We start from the raw sequence: 21,578 nt of genomic DNA on the forward strand, positions 1-21,578 counted from the left end.
AAATTTCAAAAAAAGCAATTCAGCCGTAAATAAACCCTTAAAATAACTCTTTGGGCAGATTCGCAGCATGAAAGCTTCCATTTCTGAAGTTCGATAAAGCTAAAAGGAACTGACTGAAGTCTTGTTTACCAAAGCTACTTATTACTCTCTGCCTATTGGCATTGCATGCCATGATACTTAAGACAAAAGCTTTTATTCTTCTAAGAAAAGTTATTAACTGCTGTTTTGTATGTTGGTAATATTTTCTGTAGTTACATTTTAATATAATTCAGTTAAGCAGGTTGCTTTTTACAAGTTGTTCTTACGAGCTTTATTTCTTTTCTGTAGTTCTTCCTGCTTCAGGTTCTCCTCAAAGGAGTATTGATCAAAGAAGTACAACTTCAGCTGCTTCTGGTCCTGTAGGCATAGTAACTGTTGTGAATGGCGAATCAAATAGCCTGGCATCTGCTCCCTATCCTCCTGATTCCCAAGTTTCTCAGAATGAGAGTGAAGAGGAGGACAATCTAAATCCAACAGAAAAGCTTCAGTAAAAGTTCTTTAATTTTTTTCATAATGTGCTTTAGTGATTTTGAGTGTTACTTTTTTAATAAGTTCTGTGTTAAGAAACCATTTCATATTCTAATCTACTTGATTTAGTATTATAGACCATTTAGTAAATGGTCCAAGACAGTTAAATGAGTCAGAGCTTCAAGCAGAAGGTTCTTACAGCTAGGAAAATGGCAGTAAACTTTAAGAACTATAAATTATATATATTTTTTTCAACTCTACATAGATTTGATTACTATGACAAAACACAGCATATTCTTTTTTTCTCTTCAGGAAGCTAAATGAAGTTCGTAAGAGGCTGAATGAGTTACGCGAGTTAGTTCACTACTATGAGCAAACATCTGATATGATGACAGATGCTGTGAACGAAAACACGAAGGAAGAGGAAGAAACAGAAGAATCGGAAAGTGATTCTGAACGTGAGGATCCACAGCCTGTTACAAATATTAGGTTGTCATATTTTTTGTCATCTTAAATCTTTGTAGCTAGGTTGTTACAGGTTTCCTGAAGCAATACATTATTTCAGTCAACCAGAAGTAAATTAATTCTGTGATTAGATTAACTTTCCAAAATTTTTATTTTGAAGTAGCTTTCTTATACAGATGATTAATAATAATCTTGTGCTTGGTAACTTAGTTGTATAGCAAATGTGGATTAGGTTGGAAATTTAGAAAATCACTATAAGAGACTTCAAAATCTGTAATTCCTTTGGGTTTAAGCACTGAATTGTGTATGGAATTCCACTAGAAGGTTAACAGGCCTAGACTAGAGAACAGGAATGAAAACAAACTTCAGTTTAGAGAGGCATTTGGAGCTATAGTCTAACAGGGCAACTGTGTGCATCGAGGATCTTCACTGTGCAGAAATGAATACTAATTTAGCTATGAATCATATAAAGCTTCTATAATATAGACATATACCTTGAAAGCCTCTTGGATTGTTGTAGACCTAGCAGGCGATAATTCATAGCTGCTTCTGATTGCTTAAAAAAATAAAAAAAATCTATTGGAGAGATGGATATTAAGAAATTCCAAATGTCTGGACTGATTTTATATGGGGTTGAGGGTTTGTTTGTTTGTTTTAAAAGGGTCAGGACACATTCCCATAAAAGCCAGTTAATAAAATGGCTGAAGTAAAATTCTGTTGATACCAGTTCTCAAAAAGTTAACATGAGTAATGCATTTTACCCTAGAAACCCTCAAGGAATCGGTAGTTGGAGTGAAATAAATAGCAACTCAAATGTACAGTGTGGAACTAATAACAGAGATGGAAGACATCTTAATACAGACTGTGAAATAAATAACCGATCTGCTGCTAATATAAGGACTCTAAAAATGTCTTCTACTCTAGGTATGTTCTAAAATCTTCTATAATTTTAAGTCTTAGTGCAAACAATTCTGATAGCTGCACAGAATTTGGGAGAACCTTGTTTGATGAGCAAAACGTTCAATTTTGCTTAATTTTGTTCAATTTTCAGTCATTAAGCTGATCTTTTTCTAATGTCCAGTAATTACAGTAGACTTCAGAAGTTAAATAATGTGTCATTGGTACTGTTTTGTTTCCTCCTCTACCTGCCTCCAGACTGTCATAATAGGGAGGATGACAAAGATATCGACCTACCCCAAGGTGAAGATGATGAAGTGGAAGAAGATCGAGTTAGTGAAGATTCCATATCTAGTCACAGAAGCAGCCTGGGTGATGCTGCTGGAGACGCTGAGTTTGAGCAGAAGATCAATAGGCTTATAGCTGCAAAACAGAAACTTAGGCAGTTACAAAACCTTGCTGCTATGGTGCAGGTATTTTATGAATATAAATCTGTGTACAAAAATGTAGCATTCGTTATGTCACGTAATGTATAACTTTTAATAGGGAAAAAACACTCTGCTTAGTGTAACATTTAAAATGCTCATTTTCAGGCTGGGAAAAAGAGATACCGTTTTGGTTTTTTTGGTTTGTTTTTTTTTTTTCTGAAGTCAAGGGTGGTACTTCTGAAGTTCAAATCTGGAATTTTCTTTGGGGATGCTAATCTAACAGAAGAATGGCCTTAATATTTAACCTTAGCACTGGATTACAAAAGATGAACCAAGAAGTTTAGTATTTTTTAAATAATATTGATCTACATTTTTAAGCTTATAATGAATGTTCATCAGTTTTAGTTTTTGAATCTAGAGTTTTGCAGCATCATTCAATCAGTGAGGAAAAATTGTTTTCAATTAAAATCTTCAGATGTTGCAACATGCTCGAGTTGGGGTAATTTGCTTTGGGTTTGGGGGGGATGTTTCTGTTTTTTTTGGTTTTTTAGAATCTTGAGGGCCAGCTATGAATTGACAGCGGTTTTAATTTAGAATATCTCATGCTAATCTAGTGATGTTTATTAAAACCATATTTTCATGTATCTAATGTCCCTACAGAATGCTCACATTTGAGCATCATCTGATGTAATGTCTGCATACTTTAATACACACAGGTGTATCAGAAATGTGAAGGCTTTATGTGAGAACTCTAAAATCAATCTCATTTAGAACATACGTTTTACAATAGCAACAGTATAAACACTATATTGTTATTTCAAGATTATACTGCTATCAGAAATTTCTCAGCATATGGATCAGGCTTGTTTTTAATCATCACTATAGAGTTGTTAACTGTATGGTGGTATAAATCAGAATTAGAGATGATACAGCAGCTTCCTTAATAAATAACCTAATTAATGGCATGTCTTCAATCTTTCCTTCATATTTACAAGGCTTGTATCTGTATGTACTCAGTAATGGCACCGTAGGTCTGCGTAGCTGTGTCATACTTGGTCACTGATGATGATCCCTCCTGTTCAGCAGGTTCTGTATTAAGAACAATCATGTTGGAAAACAAAAGAAGCAGTGGCTACAGCTTTAATATTTTCAATTTGAGAACTGAAAATAATGATGAAAATAAGAAAAGTGGAATAGAGAACGATGTAGAAGACTGTTTCTAAAATATATCAGATTTAACTTTCAAGAGTAGTTTTGGTTTTATTTTAAGCTCTTAATAGTAATATTTAACTTCGTGACTACAGTAATTAAGGAATCTTGTTCACCTCAGTCTCCTATTCCTCTTTTTGCCTCCTCCTTTGTTTCTTGATATGCCTGTATGTTTCTCTCTGCACAGTCGTAGGCACAAAATACAATTCAAGTGGTTTATGCTTCCAGAATGAGACAAGTTATCCTGCATTTATAGTGGAAATTTCAATAGTGTGAGCTTTATAACTTTAAAATCTCTCATTAACTTAATTTATCTTAAAGTCACGATGCCCTGAAGGTGATGACTTCTCAGTTTATGATCTGAACTAAAGCTGTCAGACTCTTTAGTTTTAAAGAATTAGTTTGACAAACTAAACTTGTTACATTTTATGTATCAACTTGAAAACAGTCTAACTGCCTTTCTGACATCCTTATAGGATGATGATCCAGAACCTCAAGTAGCAATTGCAAATGCATCTAATACTGGTGACTTGTTTTTGGGTGAGATGGAAGAGACAAAGCAACAACCAAACAACGTCCGAGCTAGTACCAACAAGTTACAAAAAGATGTAGGACTGAATGAAAAAGCAAGGTATGCCTTTCTCAAAGGATAGTAGAATCAAGCTTTAGGCAACTTCTTGCCAGATAATATGTGGATAACTTATTTACACAGAGAGAAGTTCTATGAAGCTAAACTTCAGCAGCAGCAACGGGAGCTTAAGCAGTTACAAGAAGAAAGACGAAAACTCATTGAAATTCAAGAAAAAATTCAAGTGTTACAGAAAGCTTGTCCTGACCTTCAAGTAGGTAGAATGTATTTCTTCACTTTCTTAAGCAGTTGAGCAATGAAACATAAAATATCTTTCACACCATTTTTTCACTATAAAAATTGGAAAAAACTTTAAATTGGTAATACTTGTGTACTGTAAGCAGCTGGACTTCTAAGCCTAGAGAAGAGCTCTGGTTATCTCATTCCACTGTAGGTTCTTGCTCAGTGATTGCTGTATCAAGCTCTAATTTCACTGTAGTTTGCCCTCAAAAGCCTTGATTTAAAGTCTTCAGAGATAGAGAACCTTCTATCTTATTTTTAGCCTGAAATTTGTCTGTCCATACCTGCTAGTCACTGCATCTTCACTCCTCTTAGTAGTCATTTACAGGGTCTGGTATTTTGAAACAGTATTGTCTTGTAAGCATGATCAACACTTTGTTGTATTCAAACTTAACTGCACAGTGCTGTACTGTTTCTCATACTCTTTGAAGATGAACTTTTTTCTATGAAGTGAGTAGTAAATTATCAATACTGTACATCTACAGCATTATATATGTGGTGGGTTGACCCTGGCTGGATGCCAGGTGCCCACCAAAGCTGCTCTATCACTCCCCCTCCTCAGCTGGACCCGCGGAGAGAAAAATATAATGAAAGGCTTGTGGGTCGAGATAAGAAGAGGGAGAGATCACTCACCAACTACCATCATGGGCAAAACAGACTCGCCTTGGGGAAAATTAGTTTAATTTATTACCAATCAAAACCAAGTAGGATAATGAGGAAAAAAAAAAATCTTAAAACACCTTCCCCCCACCCCTTCCTTTTTCCCAGGCTTAACTTTAGTCCCAAATTCTCTACCTCCTCCCCACCCAGTGTTGCAGGGGGACGGGGAATGGGTGTTGCAGTCAGTTCACCACACGTTTCTGCCGCTCCTTCCTCCTCAGGGGGAGGACTCCTCACACTCTTCCCCTGCTCCAACGTGGGGTCCCTCCCGTGGGAGACAGTTCTCCACGAACTTCTCCAACATGGGCCCTTTCCACAGGGTGCAGTCCTTCAGGAACAGACTGTTCCAGCGTGGGTCCCCTGCAGGGTCACAAGTCCTACCAGCAAACCTGCTCTAGCGTGGGCTCCTCTCTCTCCATGGGTCCTGCCAGGAGCCTGCTCCAGCGTGGGCTCTCCACAGGGTCACAGCCTCCTTTGGGCGCATTCACCTGCCCTGGCGTGGGGTCCTCCACAGGCTGCAGGTGGATATCTGCTCCACCGTTAACCTCCACGGGCTGCAGGGGGACAGCCTGCCTCACCATGGTCTTCACCACAGGCTGTAGGGGAATCTCTGCTCTGGTGCCTGGAGCACTTTCTCCCCGTCCTTCTTCACTGACCTTGGTGTCTGCAGAGTTGTTTCTCTCTCATGTTCTCACTCAGCTCTCCAGCTGCAATTGCTGTTCCCTGTTCTTAAGTACGTTATCACAGACGTGCTACCACCGTTGCCGATTGGCTCGGCCTTGGCCAGCGGCAGGTCTGTCTTGGAGCTGGCTGGCATTGGCTCTGTCTGACATAGGGGAAGCTTCTAGCAGCTTCTCACAGAAGCCACCCTTGTAGCCCCCCACTACCAAAACCTTGCCACACAAACCTGATACCATATAATACTATATATGTTTTTTTGATTCCTGGCTAAGTTCTGAAATAAGTATTTAGCCTTGATTCAAAAATCCCTTTTCACTGAATACTAGTTCTATCTCATAAAGCCAGAACTGTGTTGGATTTTAACAGCAGGTAAGTTTCAGAAACCTAATCTATTTTGCCATTTTGCTTTCTTTCAGTTGTCAGCTGGCCTGAGTAACTGCCCAGCAAATAGGCAGACTTCACCAGCAACCTCAACTCCGGCCATGAATGAGTGTAACACAGCTGACAAGCCTTTACTTGAATTTGATGAATCTGTACCAGTAGGCAATGAGGTATTTCATACTTGATATTCTGTGACTTAAAAAAAGGTTTAAAATGAAAAAAGTTCTACGTAACTTGGACACATTTTTGAGTACTTGGGATGGGGAGTGGAGTAGTAGCCATTTTAACAAAGTGTGTATAACTTCTTTGTTTCATTTCTGGAAAGAAGTAAGTGTTGACCTGAACTGGCGAGAGATCTTCCCCCAAATATAGCTGTTGTTGCCAAATACTAATGTGGAAGTTGAATGAATTTTGAATTTTTATTGTGTACATTTGATAGTGTATACCACAGGCAAGTCATCCATGAAGAAAATGATGGCAGGATGTGAAACTTAGTTTATCTTCTATGCATCTTCCTTCCCCTTTTCCCCCAAAATTCATGTCTCAAATAATGATCTGGATATTACTTAGTCTTTCTGAAAATTATGCTAGCATTTGTAGGGGTGGAGGGATATGTGATGAAAAGTGTTTCCTGGCTAGACTAGACATCAGAAACAAATATCTGCAATACCTTCTTTAATAGACTTTCTCTCTGAGTTGCATCAGCATTCTTGTAAATTTTCCTTTAACAGTTCAGATGAGGCTGATTGGGCAATGCCTGTACTGTTGTTGTCATTAAAAGCCAAATTTTCCTTCTCCAAGAAGAGCATTTCAGAACTTTGGCATCTTCCAAATAAGTATTATAGGACAACTTGTCTCTTTTTACTAAATAAAAGGTCTGAATTCTTCCTGCTAAAAAGAAACTGTCTCTAAAATGAATGTGCTGATGCAATTGCTAACACTCTACAAACAGGTTGGGTTATTAATTATCAAAATATGTATGGATTTCTGTTGGAAAACTTCTTAGCTCCAGCACCACCAACTAGTTCAGTTGCTTTCAGGCTTGAGTACATTGTCACTTGCCTGTCTCTCGTAAGTCTGCGTTTTCAAGTCTGGTTCACTTAAACAATTGTTTTTGTATGTTATGCTATTGTGTTATGCTATTTATGTGTTTTTAAAAGTATCTTGCCATTTATGCTTTCACTGTATCTAATTTAAGGTAGATAAAATTCTCTTTCTACCTGTACCTTTCCCTTTATGTGCACTTCTTTGTAAATCATGGCTTCATTAAGCCTTGTTCAAACATAAACTGCAACTTGAAGTTTCTGCATGTTGCAGAAAATCTTTTTTGTTGTATCCTCTACTTTGTTATCAGAGAAGTACTTGGCACAATTTTCAGATTTTTCCAGAGGGTAATATTCTGTCATACTACTTAAAGAGCTAACTAATAATGCATAAATTATGTGAAAAAAAACAGTGCTGAGGGAAATGTGCTGTTTTTCTTAAAAATTTCTGTCCTGTGATGTTTAATTACCTTCTTAGATTTTGCAGGTTTTGGGATAAATAGTTAATATGGGATGTATTTTGCAGCTTTCTGTGGTGTGGCTTCAGTTACAGTATAATACCAATGCCTGAACAAAAAGGTATTGGTGTAGTACCAAATACTGCAATTTTCACGTGCTTTAGTTTAGATTGTATTTATTTTGTTTATATTCTGATGTCTTCCATTTTACTGCAAACAGTTATGGTCTGAGATGAGAAGACATGAGATCTTAAGAGAAGAATTGCGACAGAGAAGAAAGCAACTTGAAGCTTTAATGGCTGAACATCAGAGGAGGAGAGAGCTCGCAGAAACAATATCTACTGTTGCTGCATCTGTTAAAAGTGAAGGATCAGAAGCTCAGCGTACTCCACAGCAGAGTAGGACTGAAAAGTAAGAACACGAGTCACTCTGTGTTAGTCAGCGGGTGCTTCTGTTGTTTAGCGAGATGTCAGTCTTGGGGCAGTTTCCTGTTTTCATCTGGGCACTGAATGTGATGATACAACAGAGCAGTAAATCAATCTTACTTCTAAAATTACTTAGTTGGCAACTTGCCAGTTTTACGGGTCTTCCCAGCATATTTAGTCTCCCCTGCTCTATAAATGGTGAAAAGTCACCTAAGGAGGGAAGAATGTGTGGAAAATGCCAAATGCTCAGAGTAATTATTCTTCATCTCTACACCATTTATAACAATAGTAAAGTAATAATTTTCCAAAACAGTAAGTGATTTTATTTAACTGCCCCAGTATCAGAAGAATACTAGTTTCATTTTGCATTGTTTAAATTAATTTTGGTGCAGCTTAATTAATTGAAGATAGACAGACTTGTAGTTGTCAGCAGGTTGTTTTAATAATTTGTCATAAACTTAAAAAAAAAAAGTACTCCTCTCTTCCCAAACACCCCTCTTTTTTGATTTTTTTCTTTTTTCTTTCCTTTTTTCTTTTTTTTTTTTTTCCCCTCCAATGTTCACTAGGACAATGGCTACCTGGGGAGGTTCTAGCCAGTGTGCGCTAGATGAAGAGGATGGAGATGAAGACGGTTATCTCTCTGATGGAGTTGGTCAGGCAGAAGAAGAGGAAGAAGATGCGTCAAGTTTGAATGACAGTTTCTCTATTTATCCCAATAACAACATACCAGAAAATGCATATTTTGTTAAAGAAAAAAAGGATAGGTTAGTGGCATTTCTTGTTGATCTGATGCTTATCAGAGTATTTTTTGGAAGGGGTGGAAGAAGCATTGCATTAACTAAAAGGCATCCTTTTACAACAAAGTGAAATTTCTTTCTGCTTGCTAGGGAGCTGTGTGCAGTGGCGCTTTCTTGTCTGAGTCTGTAGCTGCAATGTGTATAACTAACTTGATTATTTCTTCTGTTTTCAGTCATATTAACTGTCTGCCTTTGAGCTCTCCAGTTGTGTTGCGGTAGCTCCTTATGTTCCCATGTTGTTTTAATCAGCTTAAAAGATAACCTATATGAATTTTTTGCTGTGATACTGATCATTCTCTTCAAAAAAAGTAATTCAGAGAATTAAACTAACTGAAATTTTTGCTTTCAAATTGTTGGCTTTTGCAGCTTTGCAAACTATTTCTTACTAGATTTTTTAATTAACATGAATATTTCTAACTCTTGCTTACCTGACTGATTTCCTTAATAAGCTTTGTGTGACTAAATGAGAATGCCATGTTAAAAGTAATGTATATCTCTTCAATTGATTTCCTCTGTTTTTGATACCAAAATAATTTTAGTAGATGGTAGCCTTCTAGTCAGGAGCTGGACCTGTTAATTCTTAGTGTATTATGTTGGTGGCTTCTGTTTTCATCTGAGTACGTATTATATATCAGTAATGGACAATACTAAAAACAAGATCCAGAAACATCCTTAGCAATTCTTTTTTGACAGTGGTTGTTAGTTGGGTGGCTATTATTTTCCATTTGTTTAGGATAATGTTGGATTGACAAAATAGCATGGGTGATTAGCTGGCATGCTGAAATGGCCTCTGCCAAGTGAGTTGTTGATGTACAACTAAAACTTTAATTTGAATAATGGGAGTATCATTAGAAGAAGTTGTTTGAAATGTCAACTTTTGTCCTCATTCTTCCTTTCTTTCCTCACCCAGGTGGAAAAATTGCCGTCCTCTTTCAGCAGATGGGAATTATCGTCCATTGTCTAAGGCCAGGCAACAGCAAAACATAAGTATGCGACGTCAGGAAAACCTTCGGTGGATGTCCGAACTTTCGTATGTGGAAGAAAAGGAACAATGGCAAGAGCAGATCAATCAGTTGAAGAAACAGCATGAATTTAGTGTCAGCATTTGTCAAACTTTGATGCAGGATCAGCAGGTAGATATGAAGAGAAGTTATTTTGCTGTTCTTGCTTTGTCTTTTTTTTTTCTCTAAATCTTTCCAGCAAAAACTTCTGGTTTTGGTAATGTGGTCACTGTCATGTATTTTCTTTCCACAGACTCTCTCTTGTCTTCTACAGACTTTGCTTACGGGCCCTTACAGTATGATGCCCAATAATGTTGCATCTTCACAAGTACATCTTATTATGCATCAGTTGAACCAGTGTTACACTCAACTGACTTGGCAGCAGAATAACGTGCAAAGGTTTGTGGGCCGTACTAGTGTTTGGCTGTGGAATTTGAAACGCTTCAGTAACAGAGAACATGGTTATGTGAATAAAAGATTACAGATAATGGTTAAATATGAGACTGTTGAACTTCTGAGGTGATTACAAGCTTTTGAAATTAAATACAGCATTTTTGGTTATTTTTTTCACCACTGCTTTAACGCCTTTGAGATGGCTGTTTTGTGAAGAGAACCAAAAGTTGGCATCTCTTCCAAAAATCTCTTGCGATAGATTTATTTGGCTTTTTTAGTTTAGACTTGCTTTCTTTGAATATGCTTTTATGTCTGTAGTCTTTGCTAGACTACCTGGCAAGATTCTGGATTCTAATGGTTATGGAAAGATGGTGGAAAAGCTTTTTGTCGTTTCTTAGTGTTGTCAGTCAGAACTTAGGCTTACGCTCCATTTGTATGTCCTACTTTTACCTTCTAAACAATGATCTTTTTTAGAAAAAGATGTAATAGTCATTTTAATTCATTGCATGAAAGTTCAAGCTTTTAATCTCTGCTTTGTATTTGATAAGTGATTATAGTTACTGGCCTCCTATATAATATTTTTAAAGTAGTTTTAATGCCACTTCTGCAAGTATTTTTTATCTCCGGTTGTTTCTATTTGTAAGTTTCCTTTTCAGCCTGCTTATTTTTTTTAGTATCTAGTCCTTTTTTTGTCGTGCTTGCAAGGTTAACTTCTGTAAACAGGACCACTAGTACAGAGTGGTTGATTTTAAAACCGTTCCTGTCTGTCACTCAGGATTAAATACAAGTTGGGTTTTTTCCTTGAGGTTTTTTTTTTAATAGCTAAATGGAGCAGTTCTTTACGTACATTACATGAGGCAGGTGAAATAATATAAATCTCAAATTACTTGTGTATAAATTTACAGCTTTTCCTTAGCATTCTTTTTTTTTCCCCAAGTGCTTATTTTTCCTTGTTTTCAAGGTTGAAACAAATGTTAAATGATCTTATGCGCCAGCAAGAACAACAACAGTGTCAAGAGAAGCCATCAAGAAAGGAGAGCGGCAGTAGTGCGCCACCGCCTCCATCTCCTGTTTTCTGTCCGTTCAGCTTTCCTACACAACCTGTGAACCTGTTTAATGTACCAGGATTTACTAATTTTTCTTCATTTGCTCCAGGTGAGTATTATTACAGGTATGAAAAGTAATACGAATTTCAAAAATTTCCGTTCCCTCATTTAATTGAAATCTTAATGTGAACTTGCTGAAACTCTGACTTTTCCTTTATATTGAAATGGTCTTAAACAGTACTTGAATGAGTCCATATTATCCTAGCAAAAATTTGTTAATGTTTATTGCTGAACAATTGTATATTTTGACTTCAGTATGAAAAGCAAGACTTTCTCAATAAGAAGTTACAGTCAAAAATACCCACTCCATAAAGTGAACATTTTAAATGTTCCTCATCCAACATGTGAAAAGGAAAGTTTGAAGCTTTTACATACTTTCAGCAGTCATTTAATAGTGTTCTGACTAAGTGAACCCTCTAATTTTAAGGTGGCACTTGGTAATTATTTAACTTCCAGCACTCATTTTTGTTTGAAATGCCTGTAAATGGAGTGTGTTACTAATTTTTGTTCCCATCAGAGGTGTAGAGTAACTGTTGACTTCGGTGCAGTGTTCCTAATCTCATTACCAAATCTACTTTTACTGTTGAATTTGAAATAGAGAAAAATGTAGGTATTTTACTGTGTCATTAGAAGTTGGTAAAGCTGTCTTAATAATATTATTTCAGCCTTTTCAGGAAACCAGGAAACAGGCATAGACCTAGATTGTAGCTCTCAGATTCTAAAGTCTGTTTTCTGTTTAAGGATGTATTTTAAATTACATGGAACCTGCACATAGAAGAATAGTTATGTTCAATTTGCCACTACTATAAAGATTCTAAAGTTAAAATAAGTATTATGAATTTATAACTTCTTTGGCCCTATTAATACTTGTACCGTTGGTATTTTCTTGTCAGTTTGATGGTAATTGAAGTACTGATAAAGTCTTCATGCAGACAGAACTCTGCGTTTTTTGGAACTGATGTCATTTTTACCTTCACTTGAAGGAGCTCTTTATTGGGTTTCTTGAAGTACCTTCATCTCCCCACTGATGGGATTGTAGCGGCATGTGTAGTATCCAGTAATGTTCAAAACCTGCATTTAAGATAAATTCCAATTATTGCAGTGCTTTGAGGATGAAAACAGTCTTTGCTTACTTCCCCACTGTATTTTTGCTTCATAGTTTTATGTTGCCACACTATGTGTCTCAAACTTTACTTTTATCACACAGATAAATGAGGTTGTATCTTCTGACTCTCGTTTACTTTGTAGGTATTAACTATAATCCAGTGTTCCCTTCTGGTTTTGGAGATTTTGCACACAATATTTCCCCACACAGCAGCGAGCAGCAGCATCTTCTAGATCATAATGCTTCTGGGAAAACTGAGTATATGGCATTCCCCAAACCTTTTGAAAGCAGTTCCTCTAATGGAGCAGAAAAACAAAGGTATTTAATGTCACAGTGTGACTCTCCTTTAATCATTTTTCCTCCCTCTCTCCTCCCTATTTTGGGGCTTGTGGGAATTTGTCATTCTTTAAGGGAATTTATCTTCCAGGTATATAATAGAATTACAAGATGAGCTTTACTTCTGCAGTTTCCAGTTTAATTTCTTTACTTTTTTCACTAAAGTGTTCTACTTTTCTGTATATTAACTGACGTATCATTTCATGGATATTTCATGAAGATCAAATACAGTGTTGGAGTGGTTTTGTGATACACTTCGTAAGTGAAGGAAGATCTCATTTCCATGTTTTTTGAAACCGAGCTGTTTGAATAACTAAAGGTTATAATTTCAGTGAATGCTTATTTTCTAATGCTACCATAGTTGGTAATAAATGTTGTTTTAAGAAATGTTTTGTCCTATAGTACTATTTGAGCACAGCAATAGCTGCATAAGTATATTGAGGTTGAAATCAGTGATAAATGTGATTTTCTTCAGATGCCTTCTATTTTCCATTTGGAAGGGTTCTCACTAGATTTTTTTTTTTTCTTCAGTGTTCAGTTGATGACTAAGTAACTAGGGCAGATAACTTGCATTATGGATAAAGCTATTTGCCTGGTAATACAAGCTGTTCTACCTGAGAGACTAGGTTATGATATATTGTGGTGTGTGTTTCTTTCCTTCTTTCTGACAGAAGGAGCGATAGACAACCTGAAGAGGAAATAGAAGAAAGATCAACTTGGCTTAATGATAGCCATGAAGTGAAAAAAGATGATCAGTCTCAGCTGAAAGCAGGTTTTGCAGTTTCAGTACAAAACATTGCTTCCAGTCATAAAAATCAAACTGATAAGAGCAGGAGAAGAGAGTTTGATGAAGAGTCTTTGGAGAGTTTTAGTAGCATGCCTGATCCAGTAGACCCAACTACTGTGACAAAGACATTTAAATCTAGAAAAGCATCAGCACAAGCAAGCTTGGCATCAAAAGATAAAACACCCAAATCGAAGAATAAGAGGAAGAGTTCTTCTCAGCTAAAAGGCAGAATTAAAAATATTGGTAGGTTGTAAAGTAATCTTAGATATCATGGCAAACTCAGCTTGGATGATAATCGTTACATTCCAGAGAATTTACTCTCCGTAAATGGTATTTATAATAATGAAAATAAGTTACTGAAATACGAAGTCATTTTACATAATGTACGTAAGGTTTTTTAGTATTTCAGTAAATAAAAAGCATAACTGATTAGGACATCATGATTCGAATGGATAGTGGATGCAGATACACTAAGATTTGGAATAAGCCTCCAGGAGAATCTTCCTCTTCATTATGTCTTCATGTTCAAACTAGATGACTTGCTGAAAGATGTGCTTCAGTAAAATACTGAATGAGATGAGAGGGACAGTACTAGCATGTATAGTACTGTTGCAGTCACTGAGGATTTAGTGCTACTGTATGGCTTCAGAGTACAGAGAAAAATTTTTGGCTAGGAAACATCACTGGTGTTTTGTATCTTTGAGATTGCCCTCGAACGAATTTTTAAAAGTAATAAAACGTCTTGTAAGCTATTTTTTTTATTTCTTCCTTTTCATTCCCTCCCATAAGGTTATGAAAGTGCAAGTGCTTCTAGTGTGTGTGAACCCTGCAAGAGCAATAAAAGCAGGCACTCTGAAGAGGTTGTTCGTGCAAAGGTGTTCAGCAAAAGAAATCGGGAACAGCTGGAAAAAATAATTAAGTACAGTAGATCTACAGAAATGTCTTCAGGTATTCTTTTCTGAATGTCAGTAATTATTTTGTGAACTTCTCTGAGTAAAGGACCTCCATACTTAGTTGCTACTGTATTATTTAAAAGCAGTGTATTATGACAAGACGACAATACTGTATTTTTAGCATGTAGATTTTGATTTTTAATTTCTACGGATGCTGTAAACATAAAAGTGTGTAAAAAGTTGGGTATTGGTTGCTTTTGGGTGTTTTCTGTAGATTAGGTACTTGATTCAAATAATTTAAAACAAACCTGTTACTCTAAACCAAACAAAAACCTAGCCAACAAAAAACCTCACCCATTTGTTGGTGTTTTTATGGAAAGTAACTGCACGACAGATGAAACTTTGTTTAGTGTTTAAACTACATCCTGTACTGCATACATGTTTTCTTTCTATTTATGTTTAAAGGAACTCTATCAAATATCATTCAAATTCAATCTTATAACATCACATAAACCTTTACATTTTTGCCATCTGCACTGCTTTTCTTGCGTCTAGATCATAAAAATATTCTCTTCTGTGTCTTTTTAGGTTCTGCCAGTACTTTTGTTTTGTTTGAAAGATGCAGAAATTTTAGTCATTGTAGCACGATGTACAGCTTTGTCAATGTAGCTGTGTCCACACTAAGAGCTGTTTATTGGTATACGTAATAAAGTTTTACCAGTCAAGTTCTCACAATAAGCAGCTTTGATGTGGTTTGGATGACTAAGCAGTCTTCCTCCTGCTGTTTTGTATAGACCCTGTCTTTATTTCTGGTGCGCGTTTTTGTGTTTATCACTGTCTATCCCCACTTTCCTACAGCGCATGCTAGGAGAATTCTGCAGCAGTCTAACAGAAATGCATGCATTGAAGCGCCAGGTAATGCATTCACTGCTTAGCTTCAACAATGTCCTATTTTTTTTTTTTCCTCTCTTAGCTTTGGTCCTATAACTCAGACTGTTTAGCAGATGTTCAAAATTGGTACTATTGCAGCACCTTCTCTATAAATGAACTATAATGGTGGAGAATGTGTTTGTGTTCTTGGTTAGTCACAATTACAAGTGGAAAATACTCAGGTAGATACTACAACAAAAAACTAATTTCAGTAGGCATTTTTAGTATGTTCAAAAGCTACTATTACATTTTATTAATGGGGAGGGAAGCAATTTCTGGTGGCTTATTAAAGGTTGAAAAAGCTTGCCTCTATGCTTAAAAAAAACTATTTGCAGATAATCAGTTTGCACAGTAACATTTTCTGTACTGCTAATAACTTCATTAACTTGAATACTAACAAATATGCATCTGTTAAACTAAGCTGAGTTTTCCAAATTCAACTTTTTTTCCATTCAACACGTGCCAAAATATGTATGTAATAATATAACTCTTGTGATGCAAGGATAATCCTTAATTTTCAAAGGAAGGGGAGACTTACTAGGGAACACATTGTCTTCTCATACATATGTAATAGGGCTTAAGGGTAAGAGGTTTTATGTGAGTCTCAGAAGTGATATTAGACTTGTATGAGAATGTAGGATTTATGCTTGTGTGGGAGGTGTGGGAAGGAGTGGCTTTCTTGAATTCAGTTTAGAGCTTTCTTAATGTTGTTGCTTGTGTTGCAAAAGTGTGGACTACTTGTATTATATAAACTTGAGACCTTTGGCTATCTCGTTTGAAATATCTTAAAACTCCATTTTCAGTGTTGAATATCTATTCTGAAAGGAACATTGTGGTGTGTGCAAGATTCTCTTTAATAAAGAATACTTTCTAAAGGTATTGTTTAGAATTGTAAAGAAAATTATTCCTATGAATGCTTTGTATTTTATTTCGTATATAAAGGATTGCATAAAGTATTATTTCAGAATGTTTAAATCTTTGCTGCCCTTCAGGAAATGAGTAAGCTTTAAGAAAGCAGCTATATAATGGAATCTACAATGATTGAGATATAATTCATGTACCTGTAACTTGCATACCTAATGGGCACTTGTCTTTCAACTGGATGCATGTCAAGGACTTAACGAGTTCCTTTTTTTCTACAGAAACTGGTAGTGATCTTTCTATGTTTGAAGCTTTGCGAGACACAATTTATTCTGAAGTGGCAACTCTTATTTCTCAAAATGAGTCTCGTCCCCACTTTCTTATTGAACTTTTCCATGAGCTTCAGCTGCTAAATACGGATTACCTGAGGCAAAGGGCTCTATATGCTTTACAGGTATGCACAAAATTTTTTATCTTGTGTATGAATCAAACAAATCTTGATCCTTTTTTACAGTCTAGATTTATGATCTTTTCCAGGATATAGTCACCAGACATTTATCTGAGAACAACGAAAAAGCAAAGTGCACAAAATCACTGAATTCTGCAACATGGATGGCATCAAATTCTGAACTCACTCCCAGTGAAAGCCTTGCTTCTACAGATGATGTAAGTTTTCAAGTTCAGAAGCTAGTTTACTCTCAACTTTTCCTATCTTTTCAATTTACATGCATGCTTGTGTACTGAAATATACTAACAATTGAATTTTTCTAAAATTAATATCAACTTATACAGACTTTTCTAAACAAAGAAATGCAAGAGAATCTTAATGCAAAAGTGATTAAATATGGTAGGATTCTTGGTGCTGGAAATGAGTGATGTGTCAGGGAGGAATAGAACATGGAGAGGGGCATAAATCAAAAATCGGTACTCAAAAAGAGATGAAATCCTCTTGTGAGTAAGGTCAGAGCAAGTACTAATCTCAAGATTCCCCAAAAATTTTTGCTTTTTTTTGTATTTAAGAAATCACCAATGCCTCTGTACAGTTTCTTACGTGTTTTGTTGTTGAAATATTTGAAACAAACATGGTAGAATCACCTGATAGATTTATATCCTGAAAGTAGGGTTGTTCCTCAGTCAGGCAGCCTGGTGACAAGTCTTGATACCACTGCATGTGGCTGAAAAGAATTGCTGGCTTGTTGACACATCTGTGAAAGGATGGTGCATTCCTGCTTTGCATTCAGTTGTTTGGTGTTTTTTAGGAAACTTTTGGCAAGAATTTTTCTACGGAAGCATGTCAAGATTGTGAACAAAATGATGCAGACAATGGGAGTACTATGTCTACATCTTCAAACTTTGAACCCTTTGCCACTGATGACCTTGGTAAGAATGATGTGATTTACAATGTTGTAAGTGTTACTCCCTCCCTCCTAAAATGCCTGCAATTGCCTACACTTAAATAGTGTATTGTTCTTTGATTTTTAGTCTGTAATCATGTTTTGTAAAACAACATTTAGAGAAATTAGCCACTTGTGAAACACTTTGAGTTGATCAAAGTGTGTAATAAAATATTATAACTCAACTACAGCTATATGTAGATTTCAAAACTTGTGGCTTTGAATTAATTTTTATCATTGTTTACTTGTCTATCAATTGAAAACTTTTTATTTAGATTAAAAGGTGTTTTTATTCTAAATATAGGCAACACAGTGATTCACTTAGATCAAGCTTTGGCTAGGATGAGGGAATATGAGCGTATGAAAATTGAAGCTGAAAGTACCCTTGACTCTGAGGGCTGCTCTAGTAATTTTCAGGGTGCTTCTGCTGCTAAATTAGAAGGTATGCACATATATACATATTTTGCTTAGTTTTAGAAAATAATTATTCTAACTATCAAGACTCATCTAACTGGCTGGCTTGTTTTCTTCATTTACATTGAAAACTTAGCAAAGTTTCAAAGGATCTTTACATACTGAAGTAAATATGATTTATTTTTAAAAAAGGAAAATACATGGTTTTGAAAATCGTATTTCTTTAATAGTAATGTTGAATGACTTAAATGTTGTTTTTTTTTTTAACGAGGTCCAAGTACTAGTGAATGTCTTCCTGTGCCACAGTCAAATGAAGTTTCAGCTGTTCCATGTCCTCGTATAGATACTCAGCAGCTTGACCGGCAGATTAAAGCAATTATGAAAGAGGTCATTCCTTTTCTGAAGGTAAGAACTCTTTTCAATAATGTGTGAATTAGGAGAATAGGAAAAGGACTGGCATAATTGCATTGAAGAACATTATTTAAAATGGGTAACTTGCATTTTAGCAACAGCTGCCAATAAATATGTGTTAAGTTGCAGGCCTTGCTAAGGTTGAAGTAAGAATTAAATACTTCAACAGAAAGATTCTGTGGAGTTTTTAATAGGAGAAAGAAATGATAAGGTTTCTAGATTGCATAGGGCTGGTGGACTTGACATCAAGAAGAATACAGATTTCTTTGGAGCTGAGCAAATCAAATAGAAATGTTTGAGAATGTACTTCTGAAATATTTGCTGCCTTCCAGCAAAGAACTGAGATGATTTTGATTAAAACTGTTACATACGATGTAACTTGAGATATTTTTGAATAGCTCCGAGTTGTTGATTTTTAGCATTATTTTCTCCTGTTTACAAGTATCTTTAAAGTTGTTGAGAGCTTGTAAACTTCTGTGAATACAGAGGAGAAATGTGTACTACTTTAAAGAAGGAGAAATAGTCACAGTTCATTCTTTGCAAGGTTAAAGAGCAGAGAAGATTGAGTTGTAAGATGCTTAAGTCATCTCCCTGTTCCCTTTTATAGTATGCCCAATATACAAGCTTAGGTTTGTTTAATAAGGTACTTGGTTGATAGTAGTTTTAAAAACTGTGTATATTGTTGACACGCCACAGTCTCAGTGCCTGAAGACTTCTGTTTTGTTTGCAATTTTAAGGAAGCTTACAACAGTAGATACCTTAACATATACTTTAATACACTTGACTACACAACCACAACATATGAAGATTCTTAGTTTGTCCAAGCATTAAAAGATAGCATGTACTAATGCATTGGAAAAGTGAGATAAAGCTTTGTGTGTCATGGCCAATCAGTCAATGAAGTACAGTATCTGCTATGACTGTGTTCCAGTTAGTTTGTTTTGCGAGGTGGGTTAGGACCTGTTCATGGAGTGCTGTTCCTTCAGTGGACAGGTGATTTTTTTTTTATAAATGAATTTCAGTATTTGAGTTGATGGCTAATTTTTTTCTTTTTTTAAAGTGGTAACTAAGCTCATTCTGTGATACTTGTTTAGGAACACATGGATGAAGTATGCTCCTCTCAATTACTGACATCAGTAAGACGTATGGTCTTGACGCTTACCCAACAAAACGATGAAAGTAAAGAATTTGTGAAGTTCTTTCATAAGCAGCTTGGCAGTATACTTCAGGTTAGTAGTTTTTCAGTGTTGTTTTGCACACTATTGCAACTTGGATAATGAGCAACAGATAAACCAGCTTCCCTGAAGTTACATTTTACAACTTCAATACCATAGCCGCTGTTCTCCTTCAGCTTTGATACTGCAATGAGGTATTACCTTGTTTCCTAAAATCAAAGCTTTACCATGCACAGAACTTAGTTTCCATCACTGCCAGATAATGAGAGGTGTATCTCCTGCCTGTGGCTGACTTCAAGGAGAGCTCTGGTGATGCTCTTCGTGGACATTTTGTGTAAATTCCTGAAAATCAATAGGCTGCTCTTTTCTTTATTCTTTTTTTTTTTTTCTACGAGCATAGAGTTAAATCAGTAACTTGATAAGTTCTGTGTTATGTGGCTGGAGATTCTACTTAAAATCTGTTTAAGACACTAAACCATATTTTTTAAAAAGTACAAGCTATTATATACCTAACTAATTTTGAGTTATTAGGACTATGACAAATAGTCTTTGAAGTTTGAAAGTCTGTTTCAAAAACTGAAGAATTATTTCTCTTCACAGGATTCACTGGCGAAATTTGCTGGTAGAAAATTAAAAGATTGTGGGGAGGATCTTCTTGTGGAGATCTCTGAAGTGTTATTTAATGAATTGGCCTTTTTTAAACTCATGCAAGACTTGGACAACAACAGTATTTCTGTAAAGCAGAGATGTAAAAGAAAAATAGAAACTACTGAAGTGATACAGTCTTATGCTAAAGAGGTTTGTTTTATTATATTTTTTGAAAAATGTAGCTTTTCTGAGTTTCCTAAATATCTGCATTTCCTAAACTACTTTGATTACCTTAGTTCGTACATTGTATATATGGGTTTTTTTTCATATTAGTGCTGTGTAGTAACAGTGGTGCTTGTGTAGAAGCATGAACTAGTTTTCCTCAGTGAGGGAGATGTCCTGTATTATAGATGAGTGTCTGTTACAGATACCTAATTGTGGGGCCTTTTTTGTTGGTAATTCAGAGGAAATGTGTTTCAATGGTTATATGTGCACATAGGAGGGAATAGTCAAGTGTTGAAATAGTATTAACATCTGGGGCCATTGAGTAGTTGTAGTGGTTTAACCCCAGCCAGCAGCTAAGCACCACACAGCTGCTCGCTCACTCTGCCCCTGGTGGGATGGGGGAGAGAATCAGAAGGGTGAAAGTGAGAAAACTCACGGGTTGAGATAAAGACAGCTTAACAGGTAAAGCAAAAGCTGCGCGTGCAAGCAAAGCAAAGCAAAGCAAGGAATTCATTCGCTACTTCCCATGGGCAGGCAGGTGTTCAGCCATCCCCAGGAAAGCAGGGCTCCATCATGAATAACAGTTACTTGGGAAGACAAACGCCACCACTCTGTCCCCCCCTTCCTTCTTCTTTCCCCAGCTTTACATGCTGAGCATGACGTCATATGGTGTGGAATATCCCTTTGGTCAGTTGGGGTCAGCTGTCCCGGCTGTGTCCCCTCCCAGCTTCTTGTGCACCCCCAGCCTGCTCGCTGGTGGGGTGGTGTGAGAAGCAGAAAAGGCCTTGACTCTGTGCAAGCACTGCTCAGCAATAACGAAAACATCCCTGTATTATCAACGCTGTTTTCAGCACAAATCCAAAACATAGCTCTATACCAGCTACTACGAAGAAATTTAACTGTATCCCAGCTAAATATTTTGACATATGGGGATCCCAGTTCATCATCTCTCCAGTTATGCCTACAGCTTTCCTTGCAGTAGCTTAGTTGGGTACCATCTTTACTTAACTTGAATAAGTCCTATGAAGTCATCAAATAGTTGACTTGTTGGCCTATGTAGAAAGTATTACTTTCTAGACTTGGGAGTGTAAAATACCTCTGAAAAGTTCATATATGAGATTGTAGTACCTATTCTGCTCT

The 21,578-nt window shown here is 36.3% G+C and overlaps 1 protein-coding gene across 10 annotated transcripts in view; it reads left to right on the forward strand.

Moving 5' to 3' along the window:
* Positions 1–21,578, forward strand: part of PCM1 (pericentriolar material 1) — a 46,701-nt gene that overhangs the window by 15,753 nt on the left and 9,370 nt on the right. For 5 of the 10 annotated variants that reach the window (XM_076336337.1, XM_076336336.1, XM_076336340.1 and 2 more), the window contains 23 exons: positions 328–526; positions 820–996; positions 1,739–1,896; positions 2,128–2,342; positions 3,983–4,137; positions 4,219–4,348; positions 6,132–6,266; positions 7,818–8,008; positions 8,589–8,786; positions 9,730–9,952; positions 10,074–10,219; positions 11,175–11,368; positions 12,568–12,742; positions 13,432–13,790; positions 14,337–14,495; positions 15,299–15,355; positions 16,513–16,685; positions 16,769–16,897; positions 17,491–17,611; positions 17,930–18,067; positions 18,311–18,444; positions 19,545–19,679; positions 20,226–20,423. In XM_076336337.1, coding sequence (XP_076192452.1) covers positions 328–526; positions 820–996; positions 1,739–1,896; positions 2,128–2,342; positions 3,983–4,137; positions 4,219–4,348; positions 6,132–6,266; positions 7,818–8,008; positions 8,589–8,786; positions 9,730–9,952; positions 10,074–10,219; positions 11,175–11,368; positions 12,568–12,742; positions 13,432–13,790; positions 14,337–14,495; positions 15,299–15,355; positions 16,513–16,685; positions 16,769–16,897; positions 17,491–17,611; positions 17,930–18,067; positions 18,311–18,444; positions 19,545–19,679; positions 20,226–20,423 — 3,899 coding nt within the window. The remainder of the gene's footprint in view (positions 1–327; positions 527–819; positions 997–1,738; positions 1,897–2,127; positions 2,343–3,982; positions 4,138–4,218; positions 4,349–6,131; positions 6,267–7,817; positions 8,009–8,588; positions 8,787–9,729; positions 9,953–10,073; positions 10,220–11,174; positions 11,369–12,567; positions 12,743–13,431; positions 13,791–14,336; positions 14,496–15,298; positions 15,356–16,512; positions 16,686–16,768; positions 16,898–17,490; positions 17,612–17,929; positions 18,068–18,310; positions 18,445–19,544; positions 19,680–20,225; positions 20,424–21,578) is intronic. The other 5 variants (XM_076336339.1, XM_076336342.1, XM_076336345.1 and 2 more) reach the window with 2 other exon arrangements.

The sequence above is a fragment of the Aptenodytes patagonicus genome, chromosome 4 (genome assembly GCF_965638725.1).
Source record: "Aptenodytes patagonicus chromosome 4, bAptPat1.pri.cur, whole genome shotgun sequence".
Lineage (NCBI taxonomy): Eukaryota > Metazoa > Chordata > Aves > Sphenisciformes > Spheniscidae > Aptenodytes > Aptenodytes patagonicus.